Below are 13,551 nucleotides of genomic sequence, written 5' to 3' on the forward strand. Positions count from 1 at the left end.
CCCCTACTCTGACTGCCACCCCCTAGTTCCCCGAAGGGAAGGACAACACCTACAGGCTCGGGGCGTAGAGATTCCCAGATGTTTGCAAAGGGAGGCCGCCGAGCACTGTCTTCCAGGCTGTTGACTTGACTTCCCGGGCACAGGCCACACAGGCTGGGCTGGATCAGGCCTCTCTGAATTAGTTGTGGCCAGTGGGAAGCGATGGAACCTTGATGTCATGGCCCAGCACCCCCTGCCTTTTACCTACCTGCCCTGGGGCCCTGTACAGTCCTGTGAGATTGCATTCTGATTATCCCCCTACCTCTTTCCCAGGTCTGCTGGCGTCTGTCCCTTCCTGTATGGAAGACCTCAGCAATCCAGTGGCAGAGCCCAGCTCGAGCCAGGCTGGGGGCATGAGCAGTGCAGGTGAGTACAGCCAGCCTCCCGTGGCCTGTGCCCACCCCAAGGGCACTGCAGAGCTACTCCCACTTCAGTCACTGAGGGCTGAGGATGGAGACCAGAACCAAGTTATGCCCCGATAGAACTTGTATTCCACCTGGGGAGACAGATGGTAAAGGAGCTGTGCAGGATCATGTCAGATAACAAGTGCTTTGGGGGAAAATAAAATCAAGTGACCTGATAAAAGAGGGCTGGGGAAGGGGGTTACTTTAGATGGAGTACCAGGGCCCCATGCAGTGAGCAGAGCCAGCCTTCTAAGAACAGGGGGAAGAGCATTCCAGGCAAAGGGAAGAGCAGGAAAAGACCCAGAGATGGAAACAAGCTTACCCATTCCAGGAACGAGAGGAGGGAAGCCAGTGGGGCTGGTGTGTTCTGAGTGAGGAGCTGGAACGAGAGGAGGACGGACACAGCAGGAGTAGCAGCGCGTAGACTCGGCGTCCATGAGGAAGATTAGGGTTCCGTCGTCAGGGCAGGGAGAAGGCACTGACGGGGGTCAGCAGGGCAGAGGCGTGACCTGGTTTATGTTTTAGAAAGCTCATTCTGCCTGCTGTGTGGAGGGCACAGTGTGGGCAAGAGCCCCCGAGTATAGGAGGCTGGAAAAGAGGCGACTGTAGTTGTCCAGGCAGGTGGCAGGAGAGAGGAGTAGATGGCCTTGCTGTGTTCTTAACCTCTGCCCTTCGGCTCTGGGACGAAGATCAGCGAGCTCAGACCGGCAAGAACGTCAGGGCTTTTTCTAGTTTCTAGTTTGCCCAGCCAGGTTGGCTCCCCGGGTTAGGGCACTGCTCATTCTGGCTTCAGGAGGCCAGTTACGGAGGGAATGCCTCACCTTCAGCGCGAGGATGGCAGACAGGCCAAATCAGTCTCTGGCCTGGAGCCCATGGGATTTGGGGCCCAAAAGCTGGCTGTACTGCCAGCAGGCCTGGTTATGCTCTCCTTGGATGTTTCCAGGCAGAGTCACTGCTGGAAGGAAGGCCAGGGGGCAGGTCTGAGAAGCAGCGTGCTGGTTGCATTGGTGAGCAGGCTCCCTCCCCCTAAAGAGCTGCTGCTACACTGTTGAGCGTCATCTTGGCTCCACACACAAGTCTGTGTGACACTTTGACCTGCTTCCCTACAGGCCCAAGACCACTACCCAGTGGCCCAGCGTCCCCCAAACGCAAGCTGGGAGCAGCGGAGGAGCCACCTGGTGAAGAACTCAGCAAACGGGCCAGGGTGGCAGGATTGCCCCCCTCGGAGCTGCTGAGCAAGGATGTCTGAGAGTGAGTGACAGCAGCTGAGAGTCAGCTTCAGGGACGGGCGTGGGAGAGAGGTGGGGTGAGTGTGGAGAACTGCCCTGCCAGCTGAAGGTTAAAACCCACAAACTAGATTAAAACCTGGTAGGCGCCGGGGGCTTTTCTAGGGTTTCAGCTCAAATTCTACCATCCTGACTTCTATACCTTCTAATACTAAAAAGAGAGTTTAAAGATAAAGCCTTGTTCTTTCTTTGCCAGCTAAGGGAAAAAAAAATTGACTCTTGCTACCTATCAAAGTGAGCCAAATCCAGAAAAAGAAAGCAGAGACCCGATTGAAGCTGTGGGAGAAAGAGTCCCAGGGCAGGGTCTGCGGGTGCTCCAGGCCCCTCTGCCATCGCCCCGACAGGCTGTGTCCTGTAGGCTGGCCAGCAGAGGGCAGCACTTACCTTCAGAATTCAGGCTTAGGGACGTTTGGAGGCTCACTTAGCCCAGCCCCACCTGAGGGCCAGAAGACCCAGGCTCCCTATCGCCTGTGCCTCTTACAGCCACTCCTCCATTCGTGCCTTTCTTGTGGCTTCAGCTCTGCACTTCCCTGGCAGTGCTCATCTTCCTTGAAAGCCCCCTGAATGTCTCAAAAAACAAAAACAAAAACCTGGCTCTTCCTTCCCCAGAGCAAGAAGGGCCTTTTATGCCTTTCTGGGGGAGATATAAATTACTGTCCCCTTTCAGTCATCATCTCGGGCTGTTCCTTATGTGCCGTCTGCATCATTAGGTTGGAGGGTGATTTTCTCCACGGAGCCAATTCTTTTTTCTAAACCCTCTACTTCAAGCCAGGTGAGGCCAACTGGTTTGCACATCTAGACTTGAATGCCAGTGAGACGGCGAGTGTTTGATGCCTGGGCCCTTTTCTTTACTAGGCTCTTCGTCTTAGACATTGCAGGTGGACAGATCTGTTATCTTGTTCTGGGAGTACCAGCAACCTTAGGTACTGTTCTCTTAGTTACCTCTTAACTCTGTGGTACTGAGCATAGTTCATTCTGTCTTACAAACCTGGAACTTTCCAGGGTGATACTCTGACTTTCAGGTGAGAAGATTAAAGAACAGAGGGGTTAAATGTCTGGGTCATGGTTCCTCAGAGGTAATGGCATCCAATTCAGCTTGAAACTGTTGCCAGCAAGTGTGTGAGGAAGGGGAGCATAAGACATAGGAAATGTGATACGGGGCTTCCCTGGTGGCGCAGTGGTTGAGGGTCCGCCTGCCGATGCAGGGGGCGCGGGTTCGTGCCCTGGTCCGGGAGGATCCCACGTGCCGCGGAGCGGCTGGGCCCGTGAGCCATGACCACTGGGCCTGCGCGTCCGGAGCCTGTGCTCCGCGACGGGAGAGGACGCAGCAGTGAGAGGCCCGCGTACCGCAAAAAAAAAAAAATGTGATACGATGCCCATCCACAAGGGTTAAATAGTCTACTTAGAAAAACAAGACAAATAACCTGTAATTCCTAGACAAATGATACAGACTCTACCAGCTTATCACGAGACAGTTATTGGTGGGCCAGAGTGATCAGGGAGTACAACACAGAAGGTTACCCTAGGGGACCCAAAAGATGAATTGGATTTAGACAGCAAGGAGAGCATTTCCAACAAGAAAAACAGCTTAATGATTACATGATCTTGTACAAATTACTTAACCGCTCTGAGACTCAGTTTCCTCACCAAAAATTAGGTTCTTGTTGCAAGGATTAAATGATGAAATGTATGTGTCAGGGATGTGTGGGGCTGCTAGTTGCAGAAAACCTGACTACTGTGTCTAAAACAAAGAGGGATTTGGTTTTCCTACTGAACAAAAGGCCCAGAGCTGGGCGCTGCTAGTTTTGGTTTGGTGGCTCAACAGTGTCAGAGCCAGTTTTTCTGAGATTCTCTTGTTTCCTGGCCTCAAGGTGGCTGCCACAGCTTCAGCCATCAACTCCTTGTTCAAAGCAAGAAAGAGAAGGAAACGCAGAGACAGCTGCACTCATTCATACAATAAACATATGTCAAGTGATCGCGATTTGCCAGACACCGTTGTAGGCACTGGATATAGTTGTGAACAAGACTAACAAAGTCGTCCGTTCCCTCTTGGGTGCATCTTTGTGGGAGAAGACAGACAGTAAACAAATAGATACATCATGTGTCAAGAAGCCCTAAGTGGTATGAAGAAAAAATAAAGTCGAGTAAGAAGGTAGAAAGTTTGGGGCACAGTGGAGGTTGCAGTTTTATATTATGAGGATTGTCAGGGGATGCCTCTCTTCCTTTTCCATCAAGAAAATAAAAGCTTTCCCAGGATACCCCTTCCCCAGCTTTTCACGTTGGCCTCGTGAGCCAGAACTGAGTCACAGAGCCTCCCCAAAGCCGGGAAATAGTGGTGTGGAGTGTCAGGATTGGTTAGACCACTGGTGTCCAACCTGAGTGAGCAGTGGAATTCCCTAGAGGATTTGTTAAGCCTCAGATGGCTGGGCCTCACCCCCAGAGGTTCGGATCCGGTGGGTCTGGGGTGGGACCTGAGAATTTGCATTTTTGCAAATTTTCGATGCAGCAAAAATTTGCAGCAGTTTGATGATGCTGCTGTTCTGGGACTGTACTTTGAGAATCACTGACTTAGACCATTCCTGACCCATTGTCTGGGCCACGTCCATGACTCACTGAACAAAATCCAGATTCTGTTAGCTAGGAAGTGTAGATACTGGTCGATAACTGTCTACGCTATACAGGGCACTTAGCCCAGTGCCTGCCTTGTAAGTTCATAAATAAAGTGGTAGCTATTATTATTATTATGGATATTGTTATTATTATTTTTTTAGAAGAACATAAGGTTACAGTTGGGTCTGATCATGGAGGCTCTTTAATGTCAGGCAGATGGAGTCCTTGGTGTACTCTCTGGGAACTAAGGAGCATTTTGGAACAGGAGAGTGAATGATCAAATTGGCATTTTTGGAAGATTAACCAGGCATTGGGCTGGGACCTAAGAAGAAATGGTGGGAGGAGAGAGCCAGCTGAGAGTCTGTGGTGGTGATTCCAAGTGGACATTACAAGGGTGCAGAGGTCAGCACTGGTCTCTTGCCTTGTAGTCGAGGAGATATCCGTCAGCCTGTTGGGATCTTACGGACTGATTCTCAAGGTTTAGCCCTTAATCATGGCTGATTGATTGGAAGTGAGGACCAGGAGGTCAGAGGACAGGACAGATACTCATGTTCTTTGGAAACCCTGAGAGAAGAGAGTTTCTTAGTGAAACGTGTGCTTCTCTGTGTACTGGTGGTAGCACCTGGGCCTAAAGATGTTGAGCATCCTCGTCAGTAAAACAGTGATAATAGCATCTTGTCACCTGCCCTCCCATCGAGCATACGCACTGGGGAAAGAAAATGAAAAACCATATGTGAAAAGCCTTTGAATGAGTGAAATGCACCACGCAGGGGAAATCACATTACCACCTTTGCATATGCTTCTCAGGGTGTCTTTGACCGTGTTACTGTTACTTCGGTCAGGGCCAGCACGCTGAGCTGGATGGACCACAGAGCAGTGGCCACAGGGCCTGTGTTGATACAGTCGTATTGACCCTTCCCCCTCTCCTCTCTGTCAGTTTTACTTCTGTGACTTAGGGCAGAATTCATAACCTTTCTGAGATGCTTTAGCTATAAGGTGTGAATAATCATTCTTTACCAGCCTGAAGGCTCCATCATGGACCTTTTGAGGCCATGTTTAGCTCCAGCCTCTATAGTTTTGTGATTCTGTTATTTCTAATGCCTCAGGCCTGCGCCAGACAATGATGTAAACTGATCTTGTGGGAAAACGTACCCTGATATCAGTCGGTTCTGTGTTTACCTCAAACCCACATCAGTATCTGTTCTGTATTTGGTTATCGTACAATGTTCACTAAACTGAAAACTAAGCCAGCGCCAAATAGCTCTCATTTCAGCTGCTTCCCCGTAATCCCCAAAGCTGCTGACTGCTCAGGACTCCAGCAGGCTCCAATTGTGTACAGAGTTTTCTTATTGGTCTAATTATTTTAACAGTTCACGTGATCCATTTGTCCTTCTGCTGGTACATGGTGATCTGTTGAGAGAAGCCCACTGAATATAAAGGGTTCATGGCAAGGATCACCTCTTCCCCTCCTCCGCCAAAGTTCACCCAAGCTCGGTTAGCCTTGGGGCTTCGCTGAGGAAAACCTGATTTCTGGAATCTCTTCATTGTCTCTTTGACATTTGTTCCGTGTATATCCTTCCTCACGTGAAATAATGTGTGTGAAAGGCACTGGGCGATCTGCAAAATGCTGCCCAGTGGAAGCAGAGGCCGTGTGGTGGTCAGAAACCCCATCGTGCTGCTCGCTGCCCGGGGGCCTTCGCACACGTTCTTCTCACCTCTCTGTCTCTCAGTTCCTGAAACAAGTAGTTGGGACTTGGTGTCCCCTCACACTTTCCCTGGCACTTACTAAGAAGCTGTCGACTAATGGACGTCCCCTCCCCTTTGCCATGTGATTTCTGTGGTGCAGGAAGGGCAGGCGTGTAGTTGACATGAGGAATGAGACTGAGCTAAGAGCCCAGCTTTGTACCCCATCCAGGCCCAGCTGCACCTCTGGCCTTCCCTGCTCCTAACTGGGAGCTGGCAGCAAACCCCCTGCCCCTCTCGAGCTCTTGGGCGCTGTGACTCACCCCGTGTGGTGGCGAGGGGTGACCTCTGAGACCTGGTTACAGGCTCCAAACAAAGTTTCTTCCCGACCTTGAGCCGTCGTGTCTCCTCTGCTGACACACGCTCACGCGCGCACGGTATCCACACTCCCCTCCTGGGCTGGGAGCTGGGGAAGGGTGGACTTGCAGATTTGGGTTTCTTGTTAGCGTCCAGTGGGTGGGAAGGGGTGTGAGGGCACAGGTACCCAGGGGGGCTGTCCTAACTGACATCGGCACACTGAGGGAGGTGCTCGTTCACTTATTCTATGTTCCAGCCACTTCTGCTTCTTGTATTAATGACAGGTTGAAAGAGTTGGACAATCGTGAGATTGATTTTTTTTTTAGCATATGTTTTATGAGTTGATTTTTTCCCTAGTGCCTCTCCCCTAGCTGTTCTTCCCTTTCTTTTAGTGCTGCTGTCATCATTTTCCTGCAAGGCCTCATCTGATTTCCGCAGCCCCCTTTTTCTGCAGACTTATGCCCTAGCTTGAGAACAAGAGCACAGGGACCATCTAATTATCTGCTGATGGAGCAACTTGAGTAACTAGTTGAACAGGCCTCTGACTAGCTTTGTAGACAAGGGTAAGCTGGTTCTTCCAAACCTTGGTTTTCTGTTTGGGTTTTTTTGTTTTTGTTTTTGTTTTTGTTTTTTTTGCAGTACTCAGGCCTCTCACTGTTGTGGCCTCTCCCGTTGCGGAGCACAGGCTCCGGACGCGCAGGCTCAGCGGCCATGGCTCACGGGCCCAGCTGCTCCGCGGCATGTGGGATCTTCCTGGACCGGGGCACGAACCCGTGTCGCCTGCATCGGCAGGCGGACTCTCAACCACTGCGCCACCAGGGAAGCCCCCTGTTTGGGTTTTTGAACCCATCATAGAGGGTCGTGGGTCACTGGGGCTTATCTGAGGCCAGGACACTGCCACCTCCCTTCATGAGTCTGCTCCATACCTAGACCACGCCCAAGTCAGCATAGGTCTGAATGAATTGTTGTTATTATTATAGCCACCTGACTGCACCTCACCCCCATATCTTCTAAGCTTAGGCATCAGTTCTTAAACCCTCTTTGGGTTACCCATGCTTTGAAGAGTCTGATGAAGGATGGAGCCTCTTCCCAGAAAATTGTACCTGTTTGCACACACAGAGAAATGTACACATTTCTCTTCCTGGTCTTCGTGGACTGCCCCTTAAGCCTATCCTTGGACCCCTTAAGGATCCAGGAACCCCCAGAGTAAGAGCCCTTGTTCTAAGGAATCTTAAAGCACTCTTTATCTTCCCCCATTCCTGAAGGTGCAGAAAACACGAGAAATGGAGGTAGTAGGTAGGAGGACCTGTTGTGTATACTCTTCAAGCCTGAAATGGAGGTAGTAGGTAGGAGGACCTGTTGTGTATACTCTTCAAGCCTGAAATGGAGGTAGTAGGTAGGAGGACCCATTGTGTATACTCTTCAAGCCTGAAATTTTCAGTTTCAAAAGAATAGTCATCTCTTTGGCTTAACAATATGGGCCAGAGAAAGGTCTATGTATAGAATATATATCACCATCAGCATGTTTCAATAAACGTATGTACACTTTATATTTAACAAATATATTTATTCGTAGTGAAAAAATATGGCTAGGTTATTATAGTACAAGCTTAAAGGAAAAATTGTTGAAAATATTTTAAAGAGGCACTCAGTACTGACCCCTACAGGTACCCACCCACTCCTACGTTTGCTCTTGATTTTTCCCAGCTTCTAGATAAATTATCATCATCCAGTTAAAATCTTCTTCAGATTTAACATTTGTCTGAAAAGGGTCGCATGTGTCAGAAGACTGATTTTGAATCTCTGACTCCAATGTCTTGGACTCTTGAGAGCATTTCCCCTTTTCTGTTAATGTCTGAACTTCCATTTATGTTGCTTGGATATTAGTCTTCATGCCATCATGTTGATTTCTTTTTATATCCTCTAAAAGTCTTAATGCGCAATACTATAATATAGAGATTACTTAGTGATAAAAATACAGGTTTTGGAATCAGACAGACCTCGGTTTCCTGTCTTGGCTCCGCCACTTCTGAATGCTCTAGTCTTGGGCAATTTACTTACCCTCTCTGGCTTCCGTTTTCTCATCTGTACAACTGGAAGCCATATCTTCAGGGTTCATGGGATCGCAAGCTGTATTAGTTTGCTTGGGTTCCCACAACAGAGTGCCACAGACTGGGTGACTTAAACAACAGAAATTTATTCTCTCACAGTTCTGGAGGCTAGAAGTCTGAGATCAAGTTGACCGCAGGGTTGGTTTCTTCTGAGGCCTCTCTCCTTGGCCTGTAGATTGCTGCCATCTCCCTTTGTCTTCACATGGTCTCACCTCTGTGCGTGTCTGTGTCCTAATCTTTTCTTATAAGGACACCAGTCATTTGGGATCAGGGCCCACCCTAAGCACCTTATTTTAACTTAATTACCTCTTTAAAGACCTTCTCTCCAAAAACAGTCACCTTCTGAGGGGGTTAGGACTTCAGTGTATGAATTTGGGGGGACGCAGTTCAGCCATAACACAAGTGTATGGCGCCTGGCCCGTAGTGGGCTCGGTAAGCCGCCTTGTTATTATCTGTCTGACCATCATTTAGAAGGTACAAACTTTTAACGGAGCCCTGCACGTCTCTTTACTCTCTCAGACACACTAGACCTATTTCAACAGGCAACCCAGCATTATGATGGGCTTACCCTGTCCTCTGTTATCAGACATGAGGCCTTTTCTTCCCTCTGCCCCAGATTCAGGATGTTATAAATCTTTAAAATGAGTCATCCTTGCGTCTCCTCTCCCCGCCCCTCAGTCTTCTAGCACAGTGCCAGGGTTCTCTTATCTCTGTGTGGAAATTTGCTCACCGGCTGATTGTGAACTCAGGCATTGCCTTCACCTTCAAGATGACTGGTCCCGGCTGGCTTCTGTTCCAGCCATTTTTATCTGATTCTCCAACTCTGGCAGCGGCCGCTGTGCCTTGATTCAGAAACTGCCCTTGTCATATCTGAGCAAGTGTTACCCAAGGCCTCAGGTGACTGTCCGTGGCCTTCTCCCCCTCCTCTGCTGCTCTCAGGCAAGGGGCAGAGGAGGCCCAGAGGGTCCGCGGGGGACAGCTTGTCCACGTCAGCACCCCAGAGGGCCAGTGTTCAGGCACCCGCTGGCATCCCAGCAACAACCTTGTCCCCAGGTACCGTGGCCCGTTCGGTTTGCTCTGGGCTCTTCCCAGTTCCCCAGAGAAGCAGCTGGAGGAGCTGTGTCCCTGGGCACCTGAGAGCCTCTGAACGCTCCCTTTTGCCCTTGTTTTTCTCTTTCAGCTGCAGTGCCGTGACGCTGAGCAAAGCCTGGGTGCCCGAGCAGCCACCGTGGCAGCAGAGTGCAGCCTGCAGAGCAGCTGATCACCTCCAGAGATGGAGCAAGCGTGTGCGTGCGTGTGCGCGTGCGTGTGTGTGCGCGTGTGCCGAGGAAGGAGTGCCTGCCCGTGTGCGTGTGCGTGCGTCTGTTTGCACTCTTGTGGCTCCGAACACTGCCTGGGCTGGAGGAGTACCTGCAGCAGCTTACCTCAGCCTCTGGACACCAGGCTAGAGGTCATGGCAGTGACTTTCACCCCAGTCTGTCCCTGTGAGCCAGCTGCCTTGTCTGAATGTTAGAGTGGTGGGACCTTAGCTGGGATCCTGGCATCTGCCCCCCCAACCCTCCCTCCCTCCCTCCCTCCCTCCCTCCCTCCCTCACGTCAGACTGCCAAGCAGGGGAAGCATTTCTGGCTCTTGTCCAGAGTGTGGGATTCTAGCGGCAGCTAGGGTTCTGCTGAGTTCCTGGGCAGGCTGGAGGGGACGGGTGTGTCCAGACATAGTCACCTGGCCTGGCTTATTTTAAAATTCCCTGCCACTGGGTTCTCCGGACTCTTCCTTGGGGAGCTGGGACTGAGCACGCGGCTGTAGACAGGTCTGGAAACTTTGCATCATCGTGCAGAAGTACAGCCAGGCGCCTGACTGGAGTGCTGCACGCACAGTATCATAGATGATAGCTGAGAAGAACATCTCCCTCTTCGGGCCTGAAAACCTGAGGTTAGAAGGAGAAGGCCGGCTCTCACTACTGTTCCCCAGAAGCTGACTGGAGGCTCAAGTGTCTGCACCGGGCGGAGGCCAGGTTCCTGGTGGCAGAAGCCCCATGGCGCCTCTCGCCACACTCCATGGCGTCTTGGTGCTGCCACCGGGCTCAGCTGACACCAGCCAGGGAAGCCATTCTAGTCTGCGCTTTGAAGGATTCCACAGCCTGCCCGGGGCTGGTCAGGAACCAAGCTGCCACACCAGCTCTCCCAGTAGCTGGACATCAAAGACCCAGGCAGGTGGACTGCCGGGGACAGTTGGGAAAGACCCAAGCCGAGATCCCACCCAGCGCACCAAGCCTTCCAGAAGCAGCAGGTGGGAGGTTTGACCCAGAGAAGCCAAGGCCTTGCATTCTAGAGGCAGCCTGTGCCTCCCACCTCAGCCTCCCACGGTCGGGGCTGTGCTGAGAAAGACACCATGAAAAGGAGGGCTGTGCGGTCAGCTGGAGCAAGTCTTCCTTCCACCCATGGCCTGCACTTGAGCCACAGCGTGTGTGCGCGTGCGTGTGTGTGTGTGCGCGTGCGTGTGCGTGCGTGTGTGTGTGCGTGTGTAGCTGAGAGGCCAGTTCCTCTTGGGATCGTTGTCCTCACACGTAACATTAAGCTGGCCTCTGGGCCTTCTCCTCTCTACCTCCCCTGTGACCTTCGCCGGCCTCAGTGCTGTTCATTCCCTTGGCCCCAGCCCTGCCCTTCACTGTCCTCTGTCCTGGGACCAGAACCCTGGGTCAGGCCCCTGCCTCCTACATCTGTCCAGCACATCGACAGGCTTCTTCCTGAGACGTCCTCAGGCTTTCTCAGCCAGAGAGCTGCCTTTAGAGTCCAACTGTTGTATGTATGTCACCCTCACTAGAAATGTCCCATAATCATGTGGGGAGAACAGGGCACCGGTGATGGCTTTTTCTGCAGCATTGGGTTGGGGGCTTCACTGTTCCCTTAGCCCCAGCCAAGGGGAAAGAGAATCAAGGGCTATTGTCAGAAGGAGAGTAGAGCAAGCCTGGAAGGGCTAGTCTGAGAAACTGAGAAGGCCAGAGGGCTTAGGGCCAGAGCCAGTATTTATTTAGCAGCACCTTCACAGGTCAGGACGATTCCCTTTTCCTGCCCATTTAAGGATGGTTCTCTTCCCTAGGGTACAAGTTGGCAGGACCACCTCCCCCTACATCTCCACCGTCCCTGGCGTGCGTCCACTCGGGAGCTGGGAGGGGCAGGGTGAGGAGAGGGTGCATCCAGCGGCCTGGAGCTCCACAATCGCCTCGCGCCTCCCGTCTCCTGGCCCAGGTGTCCCTGGGGGCTCCTGCAGAGCATTGCCCCAAATCCTGATCCAACGGCCAGCATGGGGAGGAGATGGTCGCAGGCCAAATGCACTTTATACAGAGGTTTTCTATTGCTGGGAAGGTGTGTTTCTCCCCCAGTTTGTGAATATTCATGTGCTCCATAAATGTCTGATCCTGTCTGAGCAGAGTTGTGCTGTTGTCAGTTTTGCGGGAGGTCTGGGGACTGGGAGGCAGTGGGGCTTAGCCCGCATGAAGCCTTAGGCCAGACCGTCTTGGTTCTGCTGAACAGGAGGCTCTAGCCCACTTTGGAGGTAGCAGGGAGGAGTGGATGGGAGATGGAGGATCGGGGAGGCTCCTAGTTGAGCAACTGGAGCACCTAGTGGTGTAAACTCCAGAGCTTGGTCAGAGTTGGAGCTCAGTCGGCCATAATGGTACAGAGCATGCCAGGGCCAGGATGCAGTTCCTGAGTGCTGTTCTGCAGTGACCCAGCCTCTCGGCCTACTTAAACACCCCCAGGCTGGGGATCAGTCAATGGCAGGGCCCCCTCCAGGCCCTCAATCCATTCTTTACCTCAACTCAGCACGTAAGCTGCAACCGCTTGGTGCAGAGGGGATGCAAGCCCTCTGGCTTTGGCCACGTAGTCAGATCTGCCCACAGACAAGCCCAGAGCCTGGATGCTGACTTTGTCTCGTGCCATCTGGCCAGAGCGGCCCCTCTCTACGGTGTGCATGGGCTTTCCTGTGAGGGTGTCTAGTCTTGGACCCCTGGACATGGGAGCTTTGTTAGCCCACACCCCAAATTCCTGTGGGGTGGGGTTCGGGCCAGGCTAAGAAAATCACAAGCTGCCTTGCACAGAGTGAGAAAGGGGGAAAGGAGGAACTTGACCCTGGGACGCATCTCATTCTCAGCTCTGCTTTGAAGCTCCTGATGGCCCCCTTCCCATTGACACCTGGGCCTGGCCTTCCCTCTCTCCCTTCTCCTGGCTTCTCTCTAATGTGGCTTTGGTTTGGCCACGGAAGCTAAGATACCTTTGTTCTTGAGCAAAAGATTCTGGAAGATGTAGTTTTCCTACACACACACACACACACACACACACACACACACACACACACACGCACACACCTGCGTATGCGCGCGCGCACGCTCCTGACCTGAGGAGGCTCCCTCGTAGAGAAGCACACACTCTAAGGAACAATTAGCCACTATGGCAAAATTGCTTCCCTGGGAGGAAAAGTCAGCACCATAGCAGCAGGTGGTTACCATTTGGGTGTAGTGAAAGGAGCCTGAGCCAAGACAGGAAAGGTAAAGTGTCCCCTCTGGGCCCAGGGGCAGGGAGAAGAGAGGCAGCAAGGCCTTCGGCTCTAAGTATTGAAATGTTCTCAGGGCTGGAGCTCGGGGGTTGCTTACTGTGCGGCAGGTGCCTGCCGCTGCTTTCTGGGTGCTAATCGAAGGGTCGTGCCACTGGGTGGCACAACCAGTGGGCAGTCTAGATTTGCAAATAGGATTCCACAGCTGTGAAGCAGTTTGCTCTGCCCCTTCTTCAGAAGGACAGGACCTCTGTGGTTCTCAGCTGGCCAGACAAGCCAGTGAGGATTGGCCAGAGGCTCTATGACCCACCAAAGCTGGGGGCCTCGCCGTGGCCAGCAGCCCGAGTATCCAGAAGTCCATGCTCCGTGAAAGAGCTCACAGGCTTAGTCCTCTTAGGGGAGAGAAGGCCAGGAGGAACCATGGCCCAAACCTAGCAGGGGCAGAGGTGCTGGGAGGAGCAGGAAAACCACCGGAAGAATCCCAAGAAGTCAACTGTGGGGGCAGGAGGACA

General features: G+C 52.1%; 1 protein-coding gene across 1 annotated transcript in view; it reads left to right on the top strand.

Annotated features, from left to right (window-relative positions):
- CRY2 (cryptochrome circadian regulator 2) overlaps positions 1 to 11,911 on the top strand; it is a 33,758-nt gene extending 21,847 nt beyond the window's left edge. Inside the window, exons 10-12 of the mRNA XM_004311837.4 lie at positions 313 to 405; positions 1,553 to 1,694; positions 9,671 to 11,911. Of these exons, the coding sequence (XP_004311885.1) occupies positions 313 to 405; positions 1,553 to 1,692 (233 nt within the window). The 3' untranslated portion in view covers positions 1,693 to 1,694; positions 9,671 to 11,911. The remainder of the gene's footprint in view (positions 1 to 312; positions 406 to 1,552; positions 1,695 to 9,670) is intronic.
- Positions 11,912 to 13,551: the final 1,640 nt, after the last annotated feature.

Source organism: Tursiops truncatus, chromosome 8 (assembly GCF_011762595.2).
Source record: "Tursiops truncatus isolate mTurTru1 chromosome 8, mTurTru1.mat.Y, whole genome shotgun sequence".
Taxonomy (NCBI): domain Eukaryota; kingdom Metazoa; phylum Chordata; class Mammalia; order Artiodactyla; family Delphinidae; genus Tursiops; species Tursiops truncatus.